The sequence below is a fragment of the Leptosomus discolor genome, chromosome 23 (genome assembly GCF_034619465.1).
Source record: "Leptosomus discolor isolate bLepDis1 chromosome 23, bLepDis1.hap2, whole genome shotgun sequence".
Taxonomy (NCBI): domain Eukaryota; kingdom Metazoa; phylum Chordata; class Aves; order Leptosomiformes; family Leptosomidae; genus Leptosomus; species Leptosomus discolor.
The window spans coordinates 8298781-8320713 of record NC_141413.1 but is presented as its reverse complement, the minus strand read 5'-3'; the positions used below and the strand labels follow the sequence as shown (position 1 = coordinate 8320713).

At 67.5% G+C, this 21933-nt stretch overlaps 1 protein-coding gene across 1 annotated transcript; it reads right to left on the bottom strand.

Moving 5' to 3' along the window:
- Window positions 1-381: 381 nt before the first annotated feature.
- Window positions 382-21811, bottom strand: ADGRA2 (adhesion G protein-coupled receptor A2). Its single transcript, XM_086477109.1, has 19 exons — window positions 21573-21811; window positions 13292-13363; window positions 8730-8801; window positions 8563-8634; window positions 8194-8265; window positions 7920-8083; window positions 7630-7843; window positions 6970-7134; window positions 6151-6352; window positions 5894-6043; window positions 5599-5760; window positions 5219-5428; window positions 4933-5134; window positions 4471-4679; window positions 4215-4342; window positions 2441-2564; window positions 2115-2260; window positions 1871-1960; window positions 382-1594 (listed from the first exon to the last, which is right to left on the bottom strand). Exons 1-19 carry the CDS (start codon window positions 21809-21811, stop codon window positions 382-384), a joined length of 3906 nt encoding a protein of 1301 aa, XP_086333235.1.
- Between the last annotated feature and the right edge of the window lie 122 nt (window positions 21812-21933).

Sequence of the window (21933 nt, the reverse complement as noted above, 5' to 3'; positions counted from 1 at the left end):
TGATCTGTCTATACATATATACATTCAATAATATAGCTTTGAAAAATAGACATTTGTTTCCTCTGTATATTATAAAATAGCATTTAGGATCAGTCTGAAGTGACGTGCAGGAGTGATTGAAGCGCGGCTGCAATTCAGGCTGCTGAAGAGCAGGGATTGCCTCTCGCCTCCAGACCCCGGCACCACCACGGGAAGCTTGGAGCCTCTGCAGGGGACGGGTCGGGCTCGGCATCGCCCTCCGCCCGGGGTGAGCCCCGCGCCGCCCGTCCCCACTAGTGCACGTGGCGATTCCCGCAGCGGCGCCTCCTCGCAGACGCCCCGAGCGGCTCCGGCCGCGGCTCCCGGAGGAAAATGCTGCGGCCGTCCAGTCCTTCCCCACCTTTACACGGTGGTTTCGCTCTTCCAGAGGCCGGTCTTCATCCCGGCCATGCTGTCGGCGCTGGCCAGGTTGATGTCGTACTTGCTGCCCTTGAGGCCGCCGTTGTGGCTGGCCACGTTGAGCGGGTAGGACCGGCGCTTCGCCTCCTTCTCGGCGGCGCTGGCCTGCCGCAGGTTGTCCCTACTGGCGCTCCTCCGGCGAGCCTCGGCGAAGTCGGGCGCCCGCCGGCCGCCGTCGCTGCCTTCCGAGTGGCTGGGCGCCGTCTCCCCGTCCTGGGGTGCCCGCGGCCCCGCGCGGCCGCCGCTGACGGGGCTGTTCCTGCCGCTGGGGTAGCTCTCGGAGTGGCTGTTGTGGAGGCTCCCGCTCTCGCTGGAGGGATGCTCCGAGGAGGGGCCCCGCAGCATTTTCAGGCGGTGGTGCTTCCCGTCCCGGCACTGCTTAGTTCTGCCCCGGTGGTTCCTGCGGCCGTGGAGGTTGCTGGTGTGCCTGCCGGCGCCGGCGGTCTTGCCCTCGGTGGGGTCCGGCTCCAGGCAGGCGGCCGGGCGGGCATCCGCCTGGCTCTGGGCTACCTGCAGGTTGGTGAGCTTGCAGCGGCCCCCGGCCGAGCCGGTGCTGCTGGGTGAGGAGGAGGAGGAGGCGCCGGAGTGAGCTGCCTCCGGGTCGCAGCCGATGAAGACCTGCGAGCCGTCCTCCGGTGCCAGCCCGGGGTGGACGTACGCCTGCATGGGCAGCGCGTTCCTGTAGGAGGGGCAGCAGGAGAACCAGGAGTTGAGGACGTCCCGGCGCCGCACGCAGTGGTGGATGAAGATGAAGAGTCCCAGCACCACGGCGGTGATGCCGTAGAGGCAGCTGAAGACGACGTTCAGGTACCAGCGCTGGGAGACGGCCATGGCGCCGAACGTCCACAGGGCGATGTACAAGGCGTGGGTGGTCACCAGCGCCCAGAATTGCACCCGCAGAGAGTAGACGCCGTCCGCCTCGGGGCAGGGCGGCCCCGCGTTCAGCGTGACCGAGATGGACCCGGAGTCCGTCAGGAGGTCACCGGCACCCCCCAGCCGCGGCGGCGGCTCCAGCGGCTCGGGAACGTCTTTCCGGCGTGACGGTCGGCACTGGAGGCTGAGCCCGGTGCAGAGAAAGTAAATCCAGGTGACGAGCAGAATGAAAGCCACGGGGACGTAGAAAGCCCCCAGGCTGGGCCGCCACACCAGCCAGCAGCTGTACGGGAGGAAAGGGGCTTTGGTGAGCAGAGCCGGGTGCCAGCGCGGCCGGCAGCCACAGGGATGCTCGGCACCCCTGCCCCCACGGCACGGGCTCTGCGGAGGCGTGCTGCTGCCCGGCTGTTGCTTTCCCCGTACAGAGATGGCTCTTGGGAAAGTTCTCACCAGCCTTTCCCGAGCCGGCCCGGATTCCTGGCACTGCCGGTTCCCCTTGCCCAGGCGGAGGGAGGCCACCCGCTTTGGGGAGGAAGGAGGGTCGAGCAGGGACACTTACTAGGGGTTGTTGTCGTGGTAGTTGTGGATGTTGACGGCTGCCGTGATCCCGCAGATGATGAGGGGGATCCCGCCGGCGATCAGGTAGAACCTGCACGGGGATGGGGGGGGACACAACGGTGTCACCGCATGCCCCGCGTGGGTGGGATGGGCTTGTATGGCAGAGCGAGTCCTGCCCCAGCCCCTGGCCGTGGGGCAGGGGAAGCTCCCCCAGCTCCCGGGGCGAGAGGAAGGGGCGTTCGTACCGCAGCATGGGTCTGGGGGCCGGCTGGGACACGTCCCCCTCCGGCTGCCGCGGCACCTTCCAGGTCGCCTCCTTGTAGAGCACTCTGGCTTTCACCGCCATCCAGAGCAGGGTGGAGAGGGAGGAGTAGTGCAAGATGATGCCGACCTGCAGGAGAGAGGCGATGGTCGGGAAGCGGGGGTGCTGCGGGCGCGGCTGCGTCCCCACCGGTCACCGTCCCGCGGGTGCCGGCAGGGTGAAGCCTCGCTGTGCTGGGCGCTGCGAACTGCAGAGCAGCCCCGGGCAGCGGCAGCGTGCGGTGGCCGTCCCCATTCCCCCGGTACCTACCGCTTGGCAGACGATCAGGTAGCCGGTGAGGGTGATGCCTCCGGCGAAGACGGCGGCCGTCATGGCGGTGTGGAAGCAGAGGTTAAGCAGCATGTGCCAGCCCTTCCGCGGGATGAGGATGGTGCTGGAAGAGGCACAACGGGCACCCGTGAGCTCCTGCCTGGCCCCGAGCAGGACGGTTATTTGCAGCACGAGAGAGAGAGAGACGCAGCTCCTGCCAGCACCAACCCCGCCACCGCGGCTCTGGAGCGATGCTCCGGCACAGCCTGGCCCTGCCCAGGGATAAAGAAGCCACGCACACAAGTGCAGGCACGTGGGTGAAGGACTTCTCATAGCTGCTGGCAGTGTGTCCACCACGGGGCTGTCAGCAGGGAGCCACCAGTGCTGGGGCGCAGAGAATGGGCCGGCTGGGGGTAAGGGGTGTCCCCCGAGCGTGGGCTGACAGGGCTGCCCGGCTTTGCCGGTGTTTGCTTCGCTCCTAACAGCAGGAACGGCTTGGCCTTACAGGGGTCGAAATCAGCACTGGTCCCGTGTCAGGTACGATAATTATCACTGGGATCTTCCAACTGGGTAGCAGTTCGATGTGGACTGGTAGCGCTGCCTGGCTTTAACCGTTAATACTGGTTTCACTCGTCATAAAACAAATGGTTTAGCCTTACACATAGCTCATTAAGTACTGTTAAGTATTTGATATCATAATTCCTGTTGGGTTCTCCCAAATAGCTGATAGGCAGATGCGGACTGAGCGCGTTGCTGGACTTTTTGTTAGTGTTTGTGCCACCTACAGCGAGGGGAATGGTTTGGCCATAGGTGCATCTCGTTAAGTACTCATTAAGTGTTCGATATAACTATTTCTGTGTTCTTTTTGCTATAAAGAAGGCAGCTTGCAGGTAAGTGGCCTGCTGAAGTGGTCTCACTCTGGCTCTTGCAACGACTGTTGTCCTGAGTGCACCCTGGTGGGGGGCGCAGGGTGGGCTCGGTGTTAGCAGCGGGGCAGCGAGGGGCTCCTGCTGCACCCGGGGCTCCGAGCAGGACCCGCTGCTGAACGTCGTTCGCTGCTGCCTTGCAGGGGTGGTGGAGGAGCGGTGCAGAGCCCTTGGCCCCGCGGGGAGCCCAGCACCAGCCTGGGACGAGGCTCTGGCAGCATGGCTGGCCCTGCGCGTGCCCTTTGCTACGTGCCCCGTTCACCCCGGCCGCTCGTGGGGCGCTGCTTTTGTCTAGAAAAGGCCCTCCCGTTCCTGTCCAGCCCACCGCCCCGCTGCCCACCGCCCCATTGTCCCCTCGCCTGGGGGCTCGTTGGCCCTACGTATGGGGGGGGTCACCCCATCCCTGAGCCCCATCTGCTCACCACTTCTGACCCAACGAGCTCTCAGGGGATCTTCACAGCCACCCTTGAAGTCCCACTCACCTCCTCCGTGCCTCACGTTGCAGGACAAGACACAACCAACCAGCCCAAGGCTCCCATTGCCATAAAGGCAGGACAAACCCAGCCATCGCCCCAAGACGGGCTCCTGTGGCAGCATCACGTGCTGGGCAACGCGTTCCTGGTGGGCTCTCCCCTGCAAGCCCACCTCCTGAAGAGCCATGTCCTAGAGGGCCATCCCTGAAAGCCCATCTCCTGAAGAGCCACCCCCTGGTCGGCCATCCCTGCACACCTTCCTCCCGGCCACTGGCAGCACCAGGGGAGCTCCTCCGGCCGCCCACAGCCACCCACCCAAGCACAGCCCCTCCAGCCATCACCACGGCCAAGGCCAGCGCCCAGACGCTCACTCACCCGTGGTTGACGATGTAGGTGATGATGGTGGTGAAGAGGCAGAGCAGCAGCACGGCCGTGCAGGTGTACATGGCCGGGTGCAGCACCTCCACGGCGCCTCGTGCCTCGCTGGGGAAACCACTCAGCTCCTGCACAGCGCAGCGCAGCCCGTCAGACCTCGTGCCACCCGTCCCCATCCCCCTGTCCCACCCCACCGGCTCCCCTGCAGCCCCCAGGCTCCGCACCCCTCCCAGCCCCGTGGCTCACCCCCACCTACCATGAGCACGGCCACGTTGCTGAGGTGCCGGCAGTGCAGGGAGGTGACGTTGGGCTCCCGGGCGGCCAGCTGGCAGCCCTCAGCGCTCCAGCCCCCCATGCCCCCTAGCACCTCGAAGTTCCAGTACGCGGCCACCGGGTCCACGCCCTCCCCAGGGTGCCGCAGCGACACGGCCACCGGCTCCGACAGGTTTCCCACTCCGCAGCCGTCTGCAGCAACAGAGAAACCTGGTCAGCAGGACAAGAGCCACCCCTCTGCCTGCACCCCCAAAGGCTGCTGGACACGGGGGACGCCCCCGCCGCATCCCGTAGGCAGGCTGCCGCCTCCCCATGAGGACCCCCAGGGATGGCTTGGCTCTGCAGGAGCCCCAGGGCACAACCCAAGGAGCCCCACTGAGCTCCAGCCCCCAAGAAAAGCCCCACGCAGGGCACCCCAAGCCCCCCACCAACAGGCAGCCCTTACAGGTCCCGGCGTAGATGACCGGCGTGGCTACGCTGCGGCGCTTGCCGTCGTCGGCCAAGCGGGAGGAGTTGCCCGTGCTGCAGAAGAGCTTGCCGTTGCGGAAGACCAGCAGCTGGAGCTTGCAGTCGGCCAGCGGGGCGGCCGGGACAGGGCTGGCGAAGAGGCTGGGCGGCAGCTGGATGGAGGCCAGGGCGATGCTGTTCTGCGGGTGCACGGTCACCAGTGAGCGGGGGTCGACACCCCCCCCCCCGGCACCCCCCTCCCTCGTCCCCCGGCTTACCCGTACCTTGATGTGGAAGCTGGTCAGGGAGACGTTGGGGCGCCCCGTGGTGCAGCGCAGCCTCAGCTGCTGGTCGGGCAGGGGCTCGGCCCCCCGCTCGGCCATGGGGGGACGCCCGGCTGGACCCCCTTCCCGCCGCTGGAAAGCCACGCAGCTCAGCCCCACGTAGCTCTCGGGCTTCACCACGTACGCCTCGAAGGCGATGTTGCGTGAGTTCTGCCAAGCACAGCGCCGCGGGGCGGCCGTCAGCCCTGGCACGGGCAGAGATCCTCCCCTCCCAGCATGGCCAGAGACCCCTCGGCACAGGCAGAGACCCCACACCAGCAGCCCAACCCCCTCTTCAGCCACCCCACCTCGAGGCAGCCCCCTCCTTGCCCCCCACTCACCACCGCCATGTGCTGGGAGTTGCTGCTGAGCGTGTGGGCGGCGATCTTCTCGAGGGAGCGGACGATGCTGGTGCAAGCCTTCTCCTCCTTCTGCGACATCCACAGGATGTGGTCGTCCACCAGCATGATGTTGCTGGCCATCTCCACGATCACGTCCGTCAGCTGTGAGGACAGCAAGCGGCTCCGCAAAGAGCTACTGCCATCCCCAGCGGCAAACACCCCAGTTCATGCTATTCCACCCCAAAAATAACAGGCGGGGCTGGGGCAAGCGGGGGACAGGAGCAGCGCTCACTACCTGCTTGATCTGGTCCACGTAGCCGATGAACTTCTCAATCATCTGGGCCACGTAGAGGACATCAACCATGTCCGAGAAGTTGGCTGCCTCGGCCGTGTAGACGCGGAGCTGGTGAGCCAGGGTCAGGGCGTTGGAGGCGTTGATGGGCATCTGCAGAGCGGCACAGCCACAGCGGGGTGACAGTCACCGGCTGCGCCAGCCCCCCCCCCCCCCCCCCGGCACAGCCGAGTCCCCCCCCGCCCCAGTCCCCAGCTCACCAGCACGAAGGTGTAGAGGACGCGGGTGATGTCGTTGGTGTAGAGGCAGTGGGAGTAGTCGCCCTCCTCCCAGCGCCCGGTGCGGTCGCACCGCCGCCACGCCTGCTTCTCGCCCGCCGAGCCCCCGCCGGCCGGCCCCGCGGCGAAGGGGTACTGCAGGCAGGGCTGGTAGGCGGTGATGCCTGCCAGGGTGCGGGGCCACCTGCGGGCGCAGGCACACGGTGGCCACGGGGCACCCGCCGCCAGCAGCCCCCTCCCGCTACAGATGGGCACCCGCCCCACGCCAGCCTGCTCCCCCCGCGCAGACCCTGCCCAGCGCCACGCCACAGCCCGTGGGCACCGCAGCCCCCAAATCCCTCCCCAAAAGCCCGAGTCTCCCCTTGACTCTGGGGGGGCTGAGGGTGATGCTCCCCAGAAATCTGCCACCCCCTCCCCAATCTCGTATCCCGCTCGGCTCAGAGGGAAGCAGTGGGTGTGGGGGTGGGGGATGCACCGCTAATTTAAGCCACATTGACTGTACCGGTAATTTATATTCCGTATCGGCCCCGCCGGGGTTACGGCGGGTGCCCGGAGCCTTTCGTCTCATGCCAGAGAAATTCCAACACCTCTGCTGCCGGAGCCGGGCTGCGCCGCCGGCACGGGAAGCCCTTCAAAGGCTCTCGCACTCCCTGCGGCCACTAATCGCTACCAGACGCCCGGTCACCTGCGGCGAGCCCCCCGCCCCGGCACACACCGCTGACGCTCTAAGCGGCACACGCCGCGCGCACCCCCATCCCACCGCGGCAGCCACCCCACGGCCAGGCCACCGCTGGCCCCTACCTGAAGTCCCCGCGGTTGTTGGTGACCCGCTCGGCAGGGCAGTAGGACGCCGAGGTCTCCAGCACCACGATCTCCACCTTCTTGCTGACGTTGCCCTGGGAGGTGGAGACGGCACACTCCCACTCGCCGTTGGCGGAGACGTGGATGTTGGAGAGGATGAGCTCGCTGCGGGCAGAGGGGACGGGCTGGCGCGGCGGGTCTGCGCCACAGCGAACCCACAGCAGCGGTCCCCCAAGCTTGGGGGCGTGGGGATGCACACCGGGAAGCACAGGAGGTGCCCGCCCTTCGCATCCCACGCATGGCACTCGGTACCCACAAACCAGCAAGCCCTGCAGCCACCAGTGTCCATCGCTGTCCCCCTCCCCATCCCCATCTCCAGCTCCATCCTTGTCCCCATCTGCAGCCCATCTCTATCCCTGTCCCCATCTCCATCCCCGTCCCCATCCCCATCTCATCTCCATCCTTGTCCCCATCTCATCTCCATCCTTGTCCCCATCTCATCTCTACCCCTGTCCCAATCCCATCTCTATCCTTGTCCCCATCTCCATCCCTGTCCCATCTCCATCTCTGTCCCCATCCTATCTCTGTCACTGCCCACATCTCCATCCCCATCCCCATCCCAGCTCCACCCCCAGCTCCATCACCATTCCCACCCCTGACCTGGTGATGAAGGTGCAGTCATGGATGAGGCTCTCCTCCACGATGACGCCCGTCCGCTCGTCCTCCTCCACCAGCTCGCGGTTGTGGTACCACCGGATCTGGGTGCTGTTGTCCAAGTAGGTGGCGGTGCACTGGAAGGGCAGGCGGTCGCCCTGGAAAACCACCTGGCGCAGCGACGGGATGAGGTGGTGGGTGTGCAGCTCCGGGGCGCCCGCTGCGGGGGACACAGCCGGCCGGGTGAGCCCGCGCCCCCGCCCGCCTCTGCCGCCCCCGCCCCGGCCCCGGCTCACCGCAGCGGAGCTGGCTCTCCCGCGCGCTGCGCAGCGGGAAGGCGTGGAGGTGCCGGGGGTAGACGCACACCGTCCGCTCCGAGATCTGCGCCGAGCGGTTGCGAGCCCAGGGCAGCACCCAGCGCAGGTTGCAGTCGCACGTCAGGTACTCGGTGGCGAAGTCCCTGCAAGGGCTGGCGTCACGGGGTGCCCGGTGGGGCTGGGGCACGCCACCGGCCGCAAGACCCTCCTGCGGAGCCCCCCTGGATGCCACAATCCCGGGGCACAAACTCACACGACTTTCAGGGACGGGAGTTCGTCGAAGACGCCAGGAGGGAGGCTGGAGAAAATATTCCCGGACATGTTCCTGCGGGACAGGAGAGAAAGGTGGCATCGAGGGGACCGGGGATCTCTCCCAGGCCCCTCGCTGTGCCTGCACACCCCACCACGGCACCTGACGAGGGTGGGCACGGGGTAGCCGCAGCCTAACAAGCCCCCGCGCTGGCCGCAGGCAAAGGATAGGGGCCGGCCTTGGGTTGTGGCACCGGGAGACCCCCGGGGTGCAGAACTGCTAGAGACACCCCATGGCATGGGACAGCCCCGGGGGCTTCTCTCAAGAGCCAGGGGACAGGGCTGGCCAGGGCGTCCCCAGGGAGCTACTCACAGCCTGAGGAGGTTGGGGAGCCCCTGGAAGACGCTGGCGCTCAGGCAGCCGATGCGGTTGTTGGAGAGGTCCCTGCAAGGCAAGCGGAGGGGCCGTCAGGGCTGGGGACGCCCCGTTGTCCCCGGGGTCAGCCCCGGGTGCTCCCGGGGGGCTGCGCCGGCACTTACAGACGCTTTAGCTCGGGGAGGCCGAGGAAGGCGCCTGGCTGGACGGTGCTGATCAGGTTGTTCTTCAGGTCCCTGCGGGGAGACAGACGCTGACCTCAGGGCGTGCAGCGGGGAGCCCCATCCGCAGGGGGCACGATGCAGGGCACCGAGGACGTGCGCACACCCCGATCTCCCCCCCAGCCCCCATCTCCCACGCGCAGGTTCCTCGGCAGCCCCAGGCGCTGCAAAACCCCCTGCGAGAGCCTCATTAGCAGCTTTCCGTCCCATTTCCCTCTCGTTATCTCTCCGAAGGGCGCGGGGAAGGCGTCAGGCTCCCCGCCGCTCGTGGGGGAGATGCCAGCCCCTCCGCACGCCCCGAGCACCGTGGAGCATCGCACGCCCGCGCACGCTGGCGCTGGCCGCCGCCGTCCCCCCGTGCATTGTTTCCGCAGCAGCCGTATCCCGGCAGGTTATCTCCCGCCCGCAGGATAAGAGCAGGGCGCAAGGGCCAGCGCAGCCCCAGAGGGGCCCTCGGGAAGCTCGTTGGGGTTATCAGCCGGATTGGAGGCACGTATCTCATCAGAGGTTCGCCAGGCACACGCCAGCATGGGGCGGCTGCCGGCACGGCGGGGAGCTGGGGAGCACCAGTGGCATCAGCCGCGCCGTCCAGTCCCTGGGATCGGTGAGGCGGCTTCTGCCGAGCACCGGCGCTGGCCGGGAGAGGAAATGGGATCCATATGGCAACGCCGTGTTTATTTATAGCAGTTCCCCACGGTGCTCAGCGCTGGGTCACCCGCAGCTCTGCGTGCGGCCCTGGGGACATCCCATGAGCCACAGCCCCTGTTTCAAGGCCACAAGCCGGTGCCCAGGATGGGGGAGCGGTACAAACCCCTCCAGCAGACCCCGGGGTGCAGGCAGGCGCTGGGGGTCCCACCGGTGAGAGGCGAGGGGCCAGGCAGGGGGAGGAAAGCCGCGCGATGCTGCCTGCACACCCAGAATGCACAGACACGCTTTGCTTCCAGACTAAAGCTCTCCCAGCTGGGGTCCCCCACGGACCCCAGAGAGGCAGGGCTCGGTGCAGGGCTGCCCGTGGCGAACCCCAGGAAGGGAAACGCGGTGTGACGCCGTCCCGGCTGGCATCGTCCTGGCCCTGCTCGGCCAACACAGCTCTGCCTGCGCCTGCCTCCCCCGACAGGCCAAAGCACGTCCTGCCGGCTCCGATGGCCGGGTGTGCAGGCGGGTGTGCAGGCGGGTGTGCAGGCAGGTGTGCAGGCAGGTGTGCAGGCGGGTGTGCAGGCGGGTGTGCAGACAGGTGTGCAGGCAGGTGTGCAGGCAGTGGTGCAGGCAGGTGTGCAGGCAGTGGTGCAGGCAGGTGTGCAGGCAGATGTGCAGGCAGGGGTGCAGGCAGGGGTGCAGGCAGGGGTGCAGGCGGGTGTGCAGGCAGCGGTGCAGGCAGGGGTGCAGGCAGGGGTGCAGGCAGCGGTGCAGGCAGCGGTGCAGGCAGCGGTGCAGGCAGTGGTGCAGGCGGGTGTGCAGGCAGGGGTGCAGGCAGCGGTGCAAGCAGGGGTGCAGGCAGCGGTGCAGGCAGTGGTGCAGGCGGGTGTGCAGGCAGGGGTGCAGGCAGGGGTGCAAGCAGGGGTGCAGGCAGCGGTGCAGGCAGGGGTGCACGGGGGGCCAGGTGAGCACCGGTGCTGAAGGAACAGCTCTGCCCACCTGCACCACCACCACCACCCCCCGCCCTGCAAACGCCAACACCCACCCACACCCCCCCCAAGGAGACCACCCACGCCAGCCCCGCTCCCCTCCAAGGGCCAGCCGGAGGTCCCCAGGGACCCCCCACTCCCCACATGCCACCAGCATGGCTCGCAGCAGTCCGGGACGCAGCAGCCAAACCGTGTCCTCTGCCAAAACTCAGCGTCCCTGGCTCTGGTGGGTGTGCAGCCAGGGGCTGGGGGCTGCAGGGGACCACTGGCCAGCAATGGGACCCACCGGGGTCCGTGCTGGGCCCCAGGGACCCACGGCCAGCCCGGCGGGCAGCTTTCCTCGCTCAGTCACCTCCTCCCCGCTGGCCGGGGGCCCGCGGCTGCTGCTGCTGATTTACGATAAGGCTCTTCCCTCCCCACTGCGGTCGTTCGCCTTCGCGTTTCCGCCGGTCCCGAGCCCCCTCCTCCCCCTGCCCCGGCCGCAGGCCCAGCGCCACGTGTGCACGGCGACCCCCCGGCGCCACGTGTACACGAGGATCCCCGCTGCCACCAGGCACGCGTGGGGACCCTGCGAAGCCACGGCCTCCCGCCCCGCCGCAGCGACCCTCGATGACCGCAGCAACCCCTGACGCAGCGGGCCTGATCCAGCCCGGTGCAGCCGCAAGGAGCCCAGCACCCTGGAGCTGAGCCCGCAGCCCCACGAGCAGCTCCCTGGGCACAGCAGCACCCGCCGCAGCCTGGTGCAGACGGGCCGATGGACGGACTCCATCCCCGTCACCGCTGTCACCCGGCCGAGCCCCCTCGCAGCCCGACGCCCCACGGGGGGAAGCGCTGGCCCCAGCGGAGGGCAGGACGTTCCCAAGCGGGGCTGCGCTAATGAGCACGGCCGTCCCGGCTGCATACCGGCCCCGCTCAGACTCATTAATCTCATTACGCCGCTACAAATCACCGGAGATGCCAAGCTGCAAGCCCAGAGGGGCAGTGGTCCGTGGGGGCAAGCTGCACAGCGCTGAGACCCCGGGAACGGGTTTCCCCCCCATCATGTTGGGACACCGAAGCACCCACAGCGGGCAGCCAGGGTGGGCAGTGGCCCTGCGAGCCCCAGGACAAGAAGCGAGGGGTCCCGGAACCCCCACCGCATCCCCGCCGCGCCAGCACGGTCCCTCCACGGGGCACGTCTGCGCCGCGGCCCCAAACCGACCCGATGAAAACAATTACGGCTCCTGTCGAGAGCAATCAGGCGCAGTGCGGTGCGATGCTGGCCGGCCCGGGATGGGAGAGAGCTGCCCACGGCCCCCCCGGGCACGCTGGTGCTCCCCCTCCAACCCGTGTGGGGTTTCGGCACAGCAGAAGTGGGCGGGAGGTGACGGGGGCAGCGGCTCTCCCAGAGAACAGAGACTTTTAGGGGGATCCCAGACACCCCGGGGGCTGCAAAGCCACAGTCCCCCTGGGGTGCTGACCCCCCAGCTCTGCTGCAGCCCTTCCCAGCGCCCACGGCGGCCCCGGCTATGCCCTGCCCTCGCGCGTTAATCCCTCCTGTTAACGAGAGCTCGGTGCCAGGAGCAGGAGGAGGTGACCCCACGCCTGGAACCGCGCTGGGGAGGACTCGGCCCCAAGGGACTGCAGGGACGCAGGGTCCTCAAGGCGCTTCCCGCTCACCCCTAAAACAGCCCCACGGGGATTTCCACGGCATTAAAACTCCAAACTGGCCATGCTCCGTCACGCCTGCTCCCCATCCCGGCGCCGTGCACCCCACCCGCAGTGCCGTGCGCCGAGTGCTGCCCTGGGGCTGGCACCCACCGCAGGCTGGGCGCCCCACAGCAAGGCCACCAGCGGGCACCGTGCTCCCCGCAGCCCCCGTGCCCACCAGAGCAGCTGGGCTCCACCGCGGGCCGGGGCAGGTGCGCGCCCTGTAACTTGAACAAGATCCACGTTAATAAACGTTTCCTTGTTCGGGCTAATGAACCGCAGGCGGTGCGGGTCCTGCTGCCCCTGGGGAGCCCCCGCGAGCCCCCCGGCCCACAGGGCCAGCGTCCCGGGGCTGTGCCAAACCCTCGGCAAGGATATAACCCTCCCCAGACCCACCACCGCTGGCTGAGCGTGCCGGTGGCTGCAGAGCCCTAGCGGGTCCCCGAGCCCCGGGAGCGCTGCCTGCCCCTGCCTGCACTCCCCGCTGCCCCCACCACCCACCACCCTGCCCATCTGCACCCAGAGCGATGCTCTTGCGGGGCAGCAACCCATCGCCCATCCGAAGGGGACCCCACAACCGCAGCCCTGGCCCCCGGCACCGCGTGCCGCAGAGGACGCCCGGGGCTGCGCTGCACAGTGCCCGCAGACGCCAGCGGCTGGGCCACCGTCACGCCGGGTGAGTGTCCCGCGGCGGGAGCCCGGCCGGCCCCACTCGGCGCAGGAATGTGCGAGACCCTCGCGGGGCCGCGGCGGGGAACAAAACGCCCTCAGTGTGCCGGTCCCCGCTCCTGCATACCTACAGATCAAACCCATATGGGGGCCATAAATCTCCCCTTATTACAGCTCCCTCCATAGAGATGCCTTTCATGGAGAGATAAGAAAGTTGACTTTGTTCGGGGGGACAATGTCGCTTTTCATACCGGCCCCCACAGCGCGTGGCCCCCCCCCGGTGCCTCCCGCCCCGCCGTGGCTCCCAGGGTCCCTGGGATGCCCGTGGGTGCCGGCGGCAAACCCTGCGCCCTAGCGCCAGCCCCGCCGCAGCACCCAGGAGCGACGTCGGGAGCGGGACCCGCGCGGTGCTGCCGGCACCCGCCCCGCTCACACCCCATGGACGCCCTGCCTGCACCCTGCTGCCCGCTGCTGCCCACCCCTCCAGCCCCGACCACCCCCGGCCGCCCGCCGGGCACTCACAGCTTCTCCAGAGCCCGCAGCCCGAAGAAGGAGCCGTTCTCCAGCACCGTGATCTTGTTGTTACTCAGCAGCCTGTGGGGAGAGCAGAGGGAGAGGGGCAGCCCCGTTACTCGACCTGCTGCGAGAAGCAGCAGCCCCCGGCTGTGCCACCCGGGTGGTGGCGATGGTGAAGTCTCAGGGATGGGTTTGCAGGGGACACGGGATGCAACAACCGTGTTGGGATGCCACGTTGTGGCCCACACGCATGGCAGCACCGGGCTGGAGGTGCTCGGCGCCATGCCGGCTCTTGGGGCATCACTCCTGTACCTGGGCCTGGGTGCACGGAGCCGTATGTGTGGGCGACAGGATCCCCACCCCACCACCCGCACTGAGAGGGCACCCCGAGGGCTGGCAGCCAGGAGGGGACCCCACGGCTCCCCCAGCTCCTGCACCCCACCAGACTGACCCCGCTCTGGTCACGGCATCACTGGCCATCCCAGGAGCCTCCCAGCACCGAGGTTCTGTCCCAAAGCAAAGAGCTTTGCTGGTGCAAAGGGGCCCTTGCAGGGTGACGGGAGAGGGAGGGAGGGCACAAGCACCCGGCTGTTCAGCCAGCAGCTCATTAAAGCGCGTCGGTGGCAATTAGCAGAGCCAGACCCCGGCCTGGGAAGGGCAGCCGGCTCTTGGGGACCAGAGGTGCTTCCCTGGAGCTCCCGGCCGGCTGCGTGGGCACTGGCGACGCTCCCGATGGCAAACGTGATCCTAAAGCCGAGCGGGGGCAGCCGCCAGCCGGGGCCGGGAGGGCACCCCTGGAGCCCCGGCCAGGGGAGAGACGCGGGGAAAAAAGGGCTCATTGAGGGCCGAAGCCGGGGCTGTTTACACACGGGCGGGCTCTGCGGCCGGGCTGAATGGCGGCTGTGTGCTGCAGCGCTCCGTCCCCGCCGAACACCCAGCCTGCCGCAGCCGTCACCAGCCACGCGCGGCTCTCCCTGGCCGGGCTCCTGCCCAGGGACCGGGCAGAGGACCAGGACCCGGCTCGGGGGGCTGCCTTGCAGCGGGGGGCGGCTGTCAAACCCCCAAAGGGCGACGGGGAGGGAAGGGTTGGGGGGCAGCCGCCAGCCCGTGCCGCATCCTGTGCTAATGAGGAGCCATCCCCGGGCACCGCCGTGTCCGTGGGGCCCCGCGACCCGGTCAGCGGTGGGGAGCGGAAGCGGCCGGCAGCCCCGCCGGCCTGCAAATTGCTTCCACACGCCAGCGGCCGGAGCCGCCGTGGCCAGGACCACGTCTTGGCCTTTCCTCCCTGCGGGGACCCTGCTTTCGCAGGGCTTGGCTCACCCCAGCAGCAAGCACCAGGGCCGGCCGGCGGCACGCGCAGCCCCGGGATCCTGCCTGGAGCAGGGGGCATGCAGGGATGCTCCCAGAGCAGCATCGCTCCGGGAGTATCCCCAGCTCCTGGGCACAGCAGCCCCATGGTGCCCTTCGATTCCCCGTCCCGTCGGCGGCAGGGGCTGTTGCTCAAGGCCGTGCCGGCCCCAACGGCTCCAGAAGGTTTTAATTCCAGCGGCAGTGGATTTCACAACCTGGCAAAGCCCCCGCAGGCTGTGCGCGCATGGGGGCACCTCGGGGGCTCCCTGCTAAAGCTCGGGCAAGCAGGAACCCCCTGGCTCGGGCGCCGAGCTGGGATGAACGACAGACCCTCCTGCACCAGCCCTTGGGGCTGCACGAGCTGCAAACACAGAAACCAGACAGTGCACGAGATTCCGGTCTCAGACCTCCCATGTTTGCTCCCATGCCCTGGCCTGGGGCGCAGGGGGGGTCCCCAGCATGGCCATGGACACGTGGAGCCTTTGGGCAGGGGGTGAGTCGAGCACCCTGGGCAAGCCAGACCCGGCCATGCCGGAGTCTCCCAGGGCACGGGCTTCGCAGGGTGTTCCAACCAGGGATGCGACGCCAACGCACCGGAGAGCTGCGCCCAGCCGGGAACGTAGCCCCCGGTTCCACTTTGTTCGTGGACCCCTGGGACCATCCGCGCCTCTGCCACAAAAACACAACTCCCCGCCTTAAAAGGCAACGCTCCCGCGGCCCCGATGGATCGGCCTCCCCTGTGATCTGCAGCCAGGCAGCCGGGCCAGCAACCCGCCCGCCGACGGCCGGGAAAGCAGCCGTGGGACGTCCTCCCCGTGGGGCACATTGGCCAAGGGCGAAGCCACCCCCGGAGCTGCTGGGCCCTCGGGACCGGCTGTCGGGGAGTGCAGGAATAGCCAGGACCCCCGGCACAGCGCGGGGGGCACCCTGAGCCACGGGCACTGCCCACCCGTGCAGTGCCCCGCTGCTCGGTGCCTGCTCTGCCCTTCCTTAAGGAAAAGAGGTCCTCGACCAAAACGAGCGTTTGGCACACAAAAATTGCACTGACGGTAACAACGTGACTGAAAGTTTTCTTCCTGATAAAACTTTTCCTGGGTAGTGATCCCAGCTCTGCTTTTCCCCGTCCTGTAGAAGCCAGCCAGGTCACGCTCCCCCGATACAACTCACATCCTCAAACACGGTTTTATTTTGTTTTCTCTAGTTTTATGGATATTATGTTCCAAAACGTTTTCTGTTTTCTTTCCAGGAAGTTCTCATCAGCCTCCACAGGACTTTCCGTTCCTGTGCGTCTGCAGGCGGCAGAGCCATGTGTGGGTCCCCGGCACCATCCCCTTACAGGAGACTAACTGAGAAACCCCAAAACGCGACGGAATAAGTGTGCCCGCGAGGTCACCCCAGCCCAGCACACAGGCGAGCAGCCCCCGAGCCACACTGGGGCAGCGGGACCCTGCACTGGGACCCAGCCCTTGGCACACAGGACTGGGGCCGGACCCGAACCCTGCAGCCGGTTTCAAACCCCAAGAGCTGCCCCCACCCTCGCACCTGGCTGGGAGGAGGGATCAGCGGGGGGAAAGGCAATGGGGGGCTGGAAGCAAACCACGCTGCCCCCCAACCCCCCCCGGCTCGCCGTGGCCAAGGTGGCCGTTGCCGCCGGTGGGCTGGGGAACGTGCCGGGCAGGGGTCGCGGCAGCTCCCTGGATGCTCACCGAGGTCCGTGCGGGGCCGGGGGTGCAGAGGGGATGCGGTGCCCCCACGTCCCAGCCGTCCGCAGGCTTGGCAGGCCATGAAAGCACAGCTGTGCTCCTCCAGAGCCGCCGCTCGGCCGTGCCTTGGCTCCGGCCCAGGCTGGGACTCCTCACCTCGGCAGCGCCGGCAAACGCCCCGGCAAGAGGTACCCCCGACCCGGGCTCGGAGCGGCGCACCCGGCGGGAAGAGCTGGGGCCCCCACGCACGCCCCCAGCCCTCGACACCCGCCCGCCCTCACGGCGCTCCAGCATCCTCCCATCCGAAACGGCGCCTTCAGCCCGCCCGGCCACCCCGAGACCCTCCAGCATCGCGGTGCGCGGGCGGGTGGGCTCCCGTCACCCACCAGCGATGGCCCCGCCACCGGGACAATAATCGGCTAATTGAGCAATGGCTGGAAAAGTCTCTCCGGACAATGCGGGGATTAAAGACTGGAGCGTCGAGTCAAATGGAAACGATGGGGGGATGCATGACGGCGGCGGCCGGGCGGCGGGAGGGAGCCCCCCGAGGAGCATCCTCCCATCCCCGGGGGATGCAGCCTTGGAAGGGGTTCAGCATCCTCGCCTCAACCATCCCGTGCCGGGGCTCTCAGGACTTGGACCCCTCGAGGCTGCAGGCGGGGAGATAGAGAGATCCCTTTTTCTTCTTTTTTTTCATCTCAAAAAGAGGAGCCAAAAGCGAAAAAAACAAGATTGTTTTTTCAAGCGTGCTGGAATCCACTTGGATAAATAACGGCTCCAGAAACTGGGCTGCTGAAACAATAAACTTCCTCTGGACCCAACCAAAAAAGGACGCGGGGAGACGGTGGCTCCCCGGCCCGGGCAGGCAGGGGAAAGGCACAGGCAGCGGCGCGGAGGTTAATAAGGGGGGGCTGCGGTGGGGGCGGGGAGGCCGGCGAGGCTTTGCTCTCCAAGTGCATTAATTCAAAGCATATGCTCGCAGCAGATACGGCGCAGGCTGCGCCCCGAGCAGAGCTCGCTGGTTTGCAGAGGGATTTTAGGAAGAGAAAAGAGGGGCCCCGGGGCTGGCGAGAGGTGCTGAGGGCTCCGGCACCGGGAAGGGCTCTGGAGGCAGCAGCATCCCCGGGGGGGACTCCGCAGCTCCCAGCCCAATGGGGCTGGAGACCCCCCGACGTGGCCCTGGCCCCGCTTTGTTCGGGCGCTCGGGGGCTCTTCCCCTCCCCGCGACGTGCCCGGGGCGTTGCCACCAGCCTCACGTCACGCCGAGCTATTTCGGACGGTGAAAATTATTGTTCCAACCCTCGGCTTTTGTTAGTACAGGAAAAATAAGCCCCGGAGAGAGGGTGAAACCTCCAGAGCCGACGCGGGGCAGCAGGGCCAGGGTGCTCTGACGCACCGGGCAGCACCGGGACCCACAGCAAACCCAAACTTGCCGGAGCTGCAGCCCAATAAATAACAAATAAAAAAGCTGAAAAAGGTTTGGGAAAAAAAAACGTCTGCAGGGCCCAGGATAAACCGGCCTCGGAGAGGGGAGTTCAAGTAGAACTGGAAATTGGTCGTAAGTCAAAGCCCTCTATTCCCTGCAGACAATCTGTAATTTCAGTGCAATCAAGCTGTGCACATAAATGAGGCCTGTGCCGGGATTCCACATCTGGAAGAGGTTTGGGCTCCCGCCCGTGTGACAGCGGGGCTGGCCACGGCCGGCGCGGCTATCTGGGTCTCGTTAGGGCTACAGTGCTTTTTCCATTAGGCGATTAGCACAGGGGTCAGCTGGAGGGGGAGGGAATTAAAGCCTTGTTAAGACACGTCCGCAGACCCCCGGCACCTCGCAGCCATGCCAGAGGGATGTCCCCAAGAGGTGCCAAATCCCTCGGCCCCAAACCACGGGGAGAACGCAGTCCCAGGAGGGCGGACCACGACAGAGGGGCCAGGCAAAGGGCTATGCCCTGGGCTGCATCGGTGCAAGCTCTGCTGAGACAGCCGCAGCCCGGCAAGCTCTGCAGGCCCACGAGTCACAAAGGGGTGACAAACCCCAATCCATTAAGGCTGGCATCCCTCCTTCTGCCCTTTGATGAGCTGTGGGCAAGAACTACCCTCTAGGTATAAAGCGGGGCAGGTATCAGAGAGCACACGCCTCGGAACGCCTGCCCGGGGACATCGCACCCCTGCGAGCGTCCTCCCGCTCGCTGGACCCCGCACGCGTCCCCGTGCTCGCTCCCTGTGCCTGCTCCATGGTGAAGCCAGCGCTTCTGCCCGCACCGGTCCCAGCAGGCCCCTCCGTGCCCACCAGCCACAGGTCCCCCCACGGCACGAGTTGCTCAGGTAGGACCCAAAGCGCCCCGTCTCCCCGTCCTGCCGCCATCCCGCAGCTCGAGGGGCTCCAGCGCCGTGGCCCTGGGTGTTGCGCCCACCACCAGGACAGAGCAGGGCCACCGGCTCCCAGCACCCCTGGCCGCGCCGGGTCCGTTCCCCACCACCGCAGCTTCCCCACGTGGAGCTGATTTGTGCAGCTCCACATCTGGGGGCACCGCCTCGGCTCGGGTTTGCTCTCTCCCAAAGCGAGGGGCCGAGGGAAGAGAGGAGGAGCCGCAGCTCCGCCAAGCAGGCGGCTCCCCATGAGAAACCACCACGTCCCCGGGACACCAGGACCCTGCGGCCGAGGCCAGCGCTGGCTGCAGGGCAGGTCCCCGGGGCCACGGGCACCCCTCATCCCTCATCCCCTGCTCTGCCCATCCGCAGGCTGCGGTGCTGGCGAGGGTTTCTCAGGCACGGGGGGTAAATAAGCGGCAGCTGCCACGGAGGCAGCCTTGGATTCCTCAGCGCAGGCCTAATAATTAAAGATAAATAAAGAAGTAAAGCGAGAGTTTGGGAAAAAGCCAAACGAGAGCCTCCGTGAGGGACGCGCAGGGTGGCAGACCTCCTCCTGCCGCCCGACCTCCTCCTGCCGCCCGCGTGTCCCCAGCCATCGCGGCCAGAGCTGTGGCCGGGACAGCAGCCTCCTGCACCGGCAGCTGCTGGGAAGAGCCTCCCGCCATGGGGAGCATGAACAACACGCCTGCTTCCAGGCCGGACCGGACGAAGACCGGGGCAGGGCTCCGCTTTTGAGCGTTCCTCTGCACAAAACACACCCCGCGTTTCCTGCAACTGGGGCAACAGCGATGCTGAGCGTCCCCGGGGGCACAGACGGGACCTGAGCGTCCCTGGGGCGCGCGGAAGAGCCCCGCTCAGACCCGGCTCACCCACAGGGCTCGAAATTTGGCTGTCCCCACCGAGGCGGCCCCCGAGGCATGTGCAGCCCTTGCCACGTGCCTGGGCCCTGCTGCCTCCTCTGCTCCCTGCCCGCACCCCGGCGGCTCCAGGAGACGTTCCCAAAGCCAGAGCCTCTGGTTTTGATTGTTCCATCTGGAAAGGGTTTAGAATAAATCATGTTTACTGCGCGAGAGCAGAGCCCAGGGTCACCGCATATTTGTAGGTTTCTGCCTACGCCTGTAGGTTTCATGTCACGTTTTAGTGGGATCGTGTAATGCCCTAATGCCTCTGCACGGTCATCCCGGCGCCTCCGAGGGAGCGGGCTGCGGCATCGATGGCTCCAAACCCCCCTGTCCCACCAGGCACAACCCGCCTCGGCCGCTCCGCCGGCGCGGGGCTGCAGTGGGGCTCGGCTCGTGCTCAATGTCGCAGTTACACTCGCTCACGCTGGAGAAAGCACCAGAGCTGGCAACTCATCGGCTGCTTTTCCCAAACACAAACTGACCGAGGACTCCAACATCCCCGCGGGTATTTGCAAGGGGCTGAAGCACAAGAAAGGGCCGCAGGAGGGAAGAAACGAAGCGCAAAGCCCGCCCGAGGGAGAGTGCGAGTGGAGAGCCCAGCCTCCACCTGCCCTGCGGCCTCCCAGCGTCCCCCCACCACGTGAAGCCCAGGACACACGTGGGTGCTGCCGCTCCGAGATGATTTGCGCTGTATTACAACTGTCGCACTTCAGACCCCGCTCGCGGCGGCCGCGCAGCACAGGCACATCTCACGGCCGTGGGACGGTGGCGTTGGCTGGGTCCCCTTCGCGGCCACCCTGTTTTCACACAGCGGACATCGTCACCCCAAAACGAAGCCTTCGCAGCGAGTGGCACGGCACGTGGGGAACCAAGAGATGTTTGGAGGTGGCAGCGACTCGGACGCACGAGTGGCAACGCAACCAAGCAGGTTCATGCGCATGAGAGCAGACGGGACCAGGAGTGCCGCAGCCCCCAGCCCCACACAGCCCCAACCAACCCTCCGCAGCGTCCAACAAAACCCACCCGAGGAGCAGAAGGTGGAGAGCCGAGGCTGCGGGTGCGCTTGCGTGGGCAGGCACGGCCACCCTCGTGGGACAACACACCAGGCGACAGAGACGTTCCCTCCAGCAACGGCACTGCCGGCCCTGCCCTCCAAACCAGATTTTAATTCAAACGTCTCCTCCGGAGTTATAAATAAACCCTGTGAGCCGCTGCTGCAGCGAGCAGGCGCGCCGGCTGCCAGCGCCGGCCGAAACCCCAACCCTCCCCAGCGCCGAGGAAGCTTTTCGGAAGCGAGCGGCAGCTTTAGCCCCTTTGCCCAAAACCCGAAACCCACTGACTGCCCCTGATCTCCTTCCAGCAAACATTTCCAGCGAGAGGAGCCACTTTCAAACAAAAACATCCTCCCCCGGCGCTCAGACAGCAAAGGCTGCGGGGGGAAGGAGCCCGTTTCCTGGATCTCCAGCTCACGTCCACGCCGGACACCCACGCTGCCGCCACGCCGCGGGGAGAGCGGGTCCCCCCGCGATCCTGCAGCCGCAAGACCCCGCGCCAAGGCAATTCAGCCAAAGTTACCGCAGAAGCCAGCGGCGCTTTATGTCGGTGCGGATTCACTCATGAAGTGGGGGAAAAAATAAGCCAAAAAGGTGACTGGTCGCGTTGCCGCCCCCCTGACACCGCGGGGCTTTGCCCCCCCTCGACTCCCCCCTCCCCGCCAGCACCTGCCCACCCGGAGGAGCGGCCGAGCGGTCCCCGCCAGCGCGGGGCGATGCGGGGGTCCCCCCCCCCGCTGCTCCATCCTCCGGGGGGCGGCACGGAGCGGGCTCAGCGCGACCCCCACGGGAGGCTCCCAGCCCCATTCCCCCCCCCCGCCAGAAGCCGCGGCCGCCGGAGCATCCCGGGGCGGAGGCGGGGGGCGACGCCCGGGGCCGGGGGACGCGACGCGCGGGTCGCGGTACTCACAGCGTGGCGGTGCCGTCGGGCAGCAGGCGCGGCTCGGGGGGCGCCGGGAGCCCCCCGCCGCTGCAGACCACCCGCCGCCGGGGCGCGGCGGGGCCGCCGGGGGCTTTGGGCCGCTCGGCCCCGCACTTGCAGCCCAGGCTCTGTGCGGGGCAGCTCCGCGCCGCCCCGCCGCCGCTCAGCGCCGCCGCCAGCAGCAGCAGCAGCAGCAGCAGCGACACCAGCGCCGCCGCCCGCCGCATGGCCCCGGCCCCCGGGCGACGGGCTCCGGGCTCCGGTTCCGCGCCCGCAGCAGCCGCCGCCGCCGCCCCGCTCCCCGGGGCGGCTCCGGCGGCGCCGCCTCCCCCCCGCTCGCCGCGCTCCG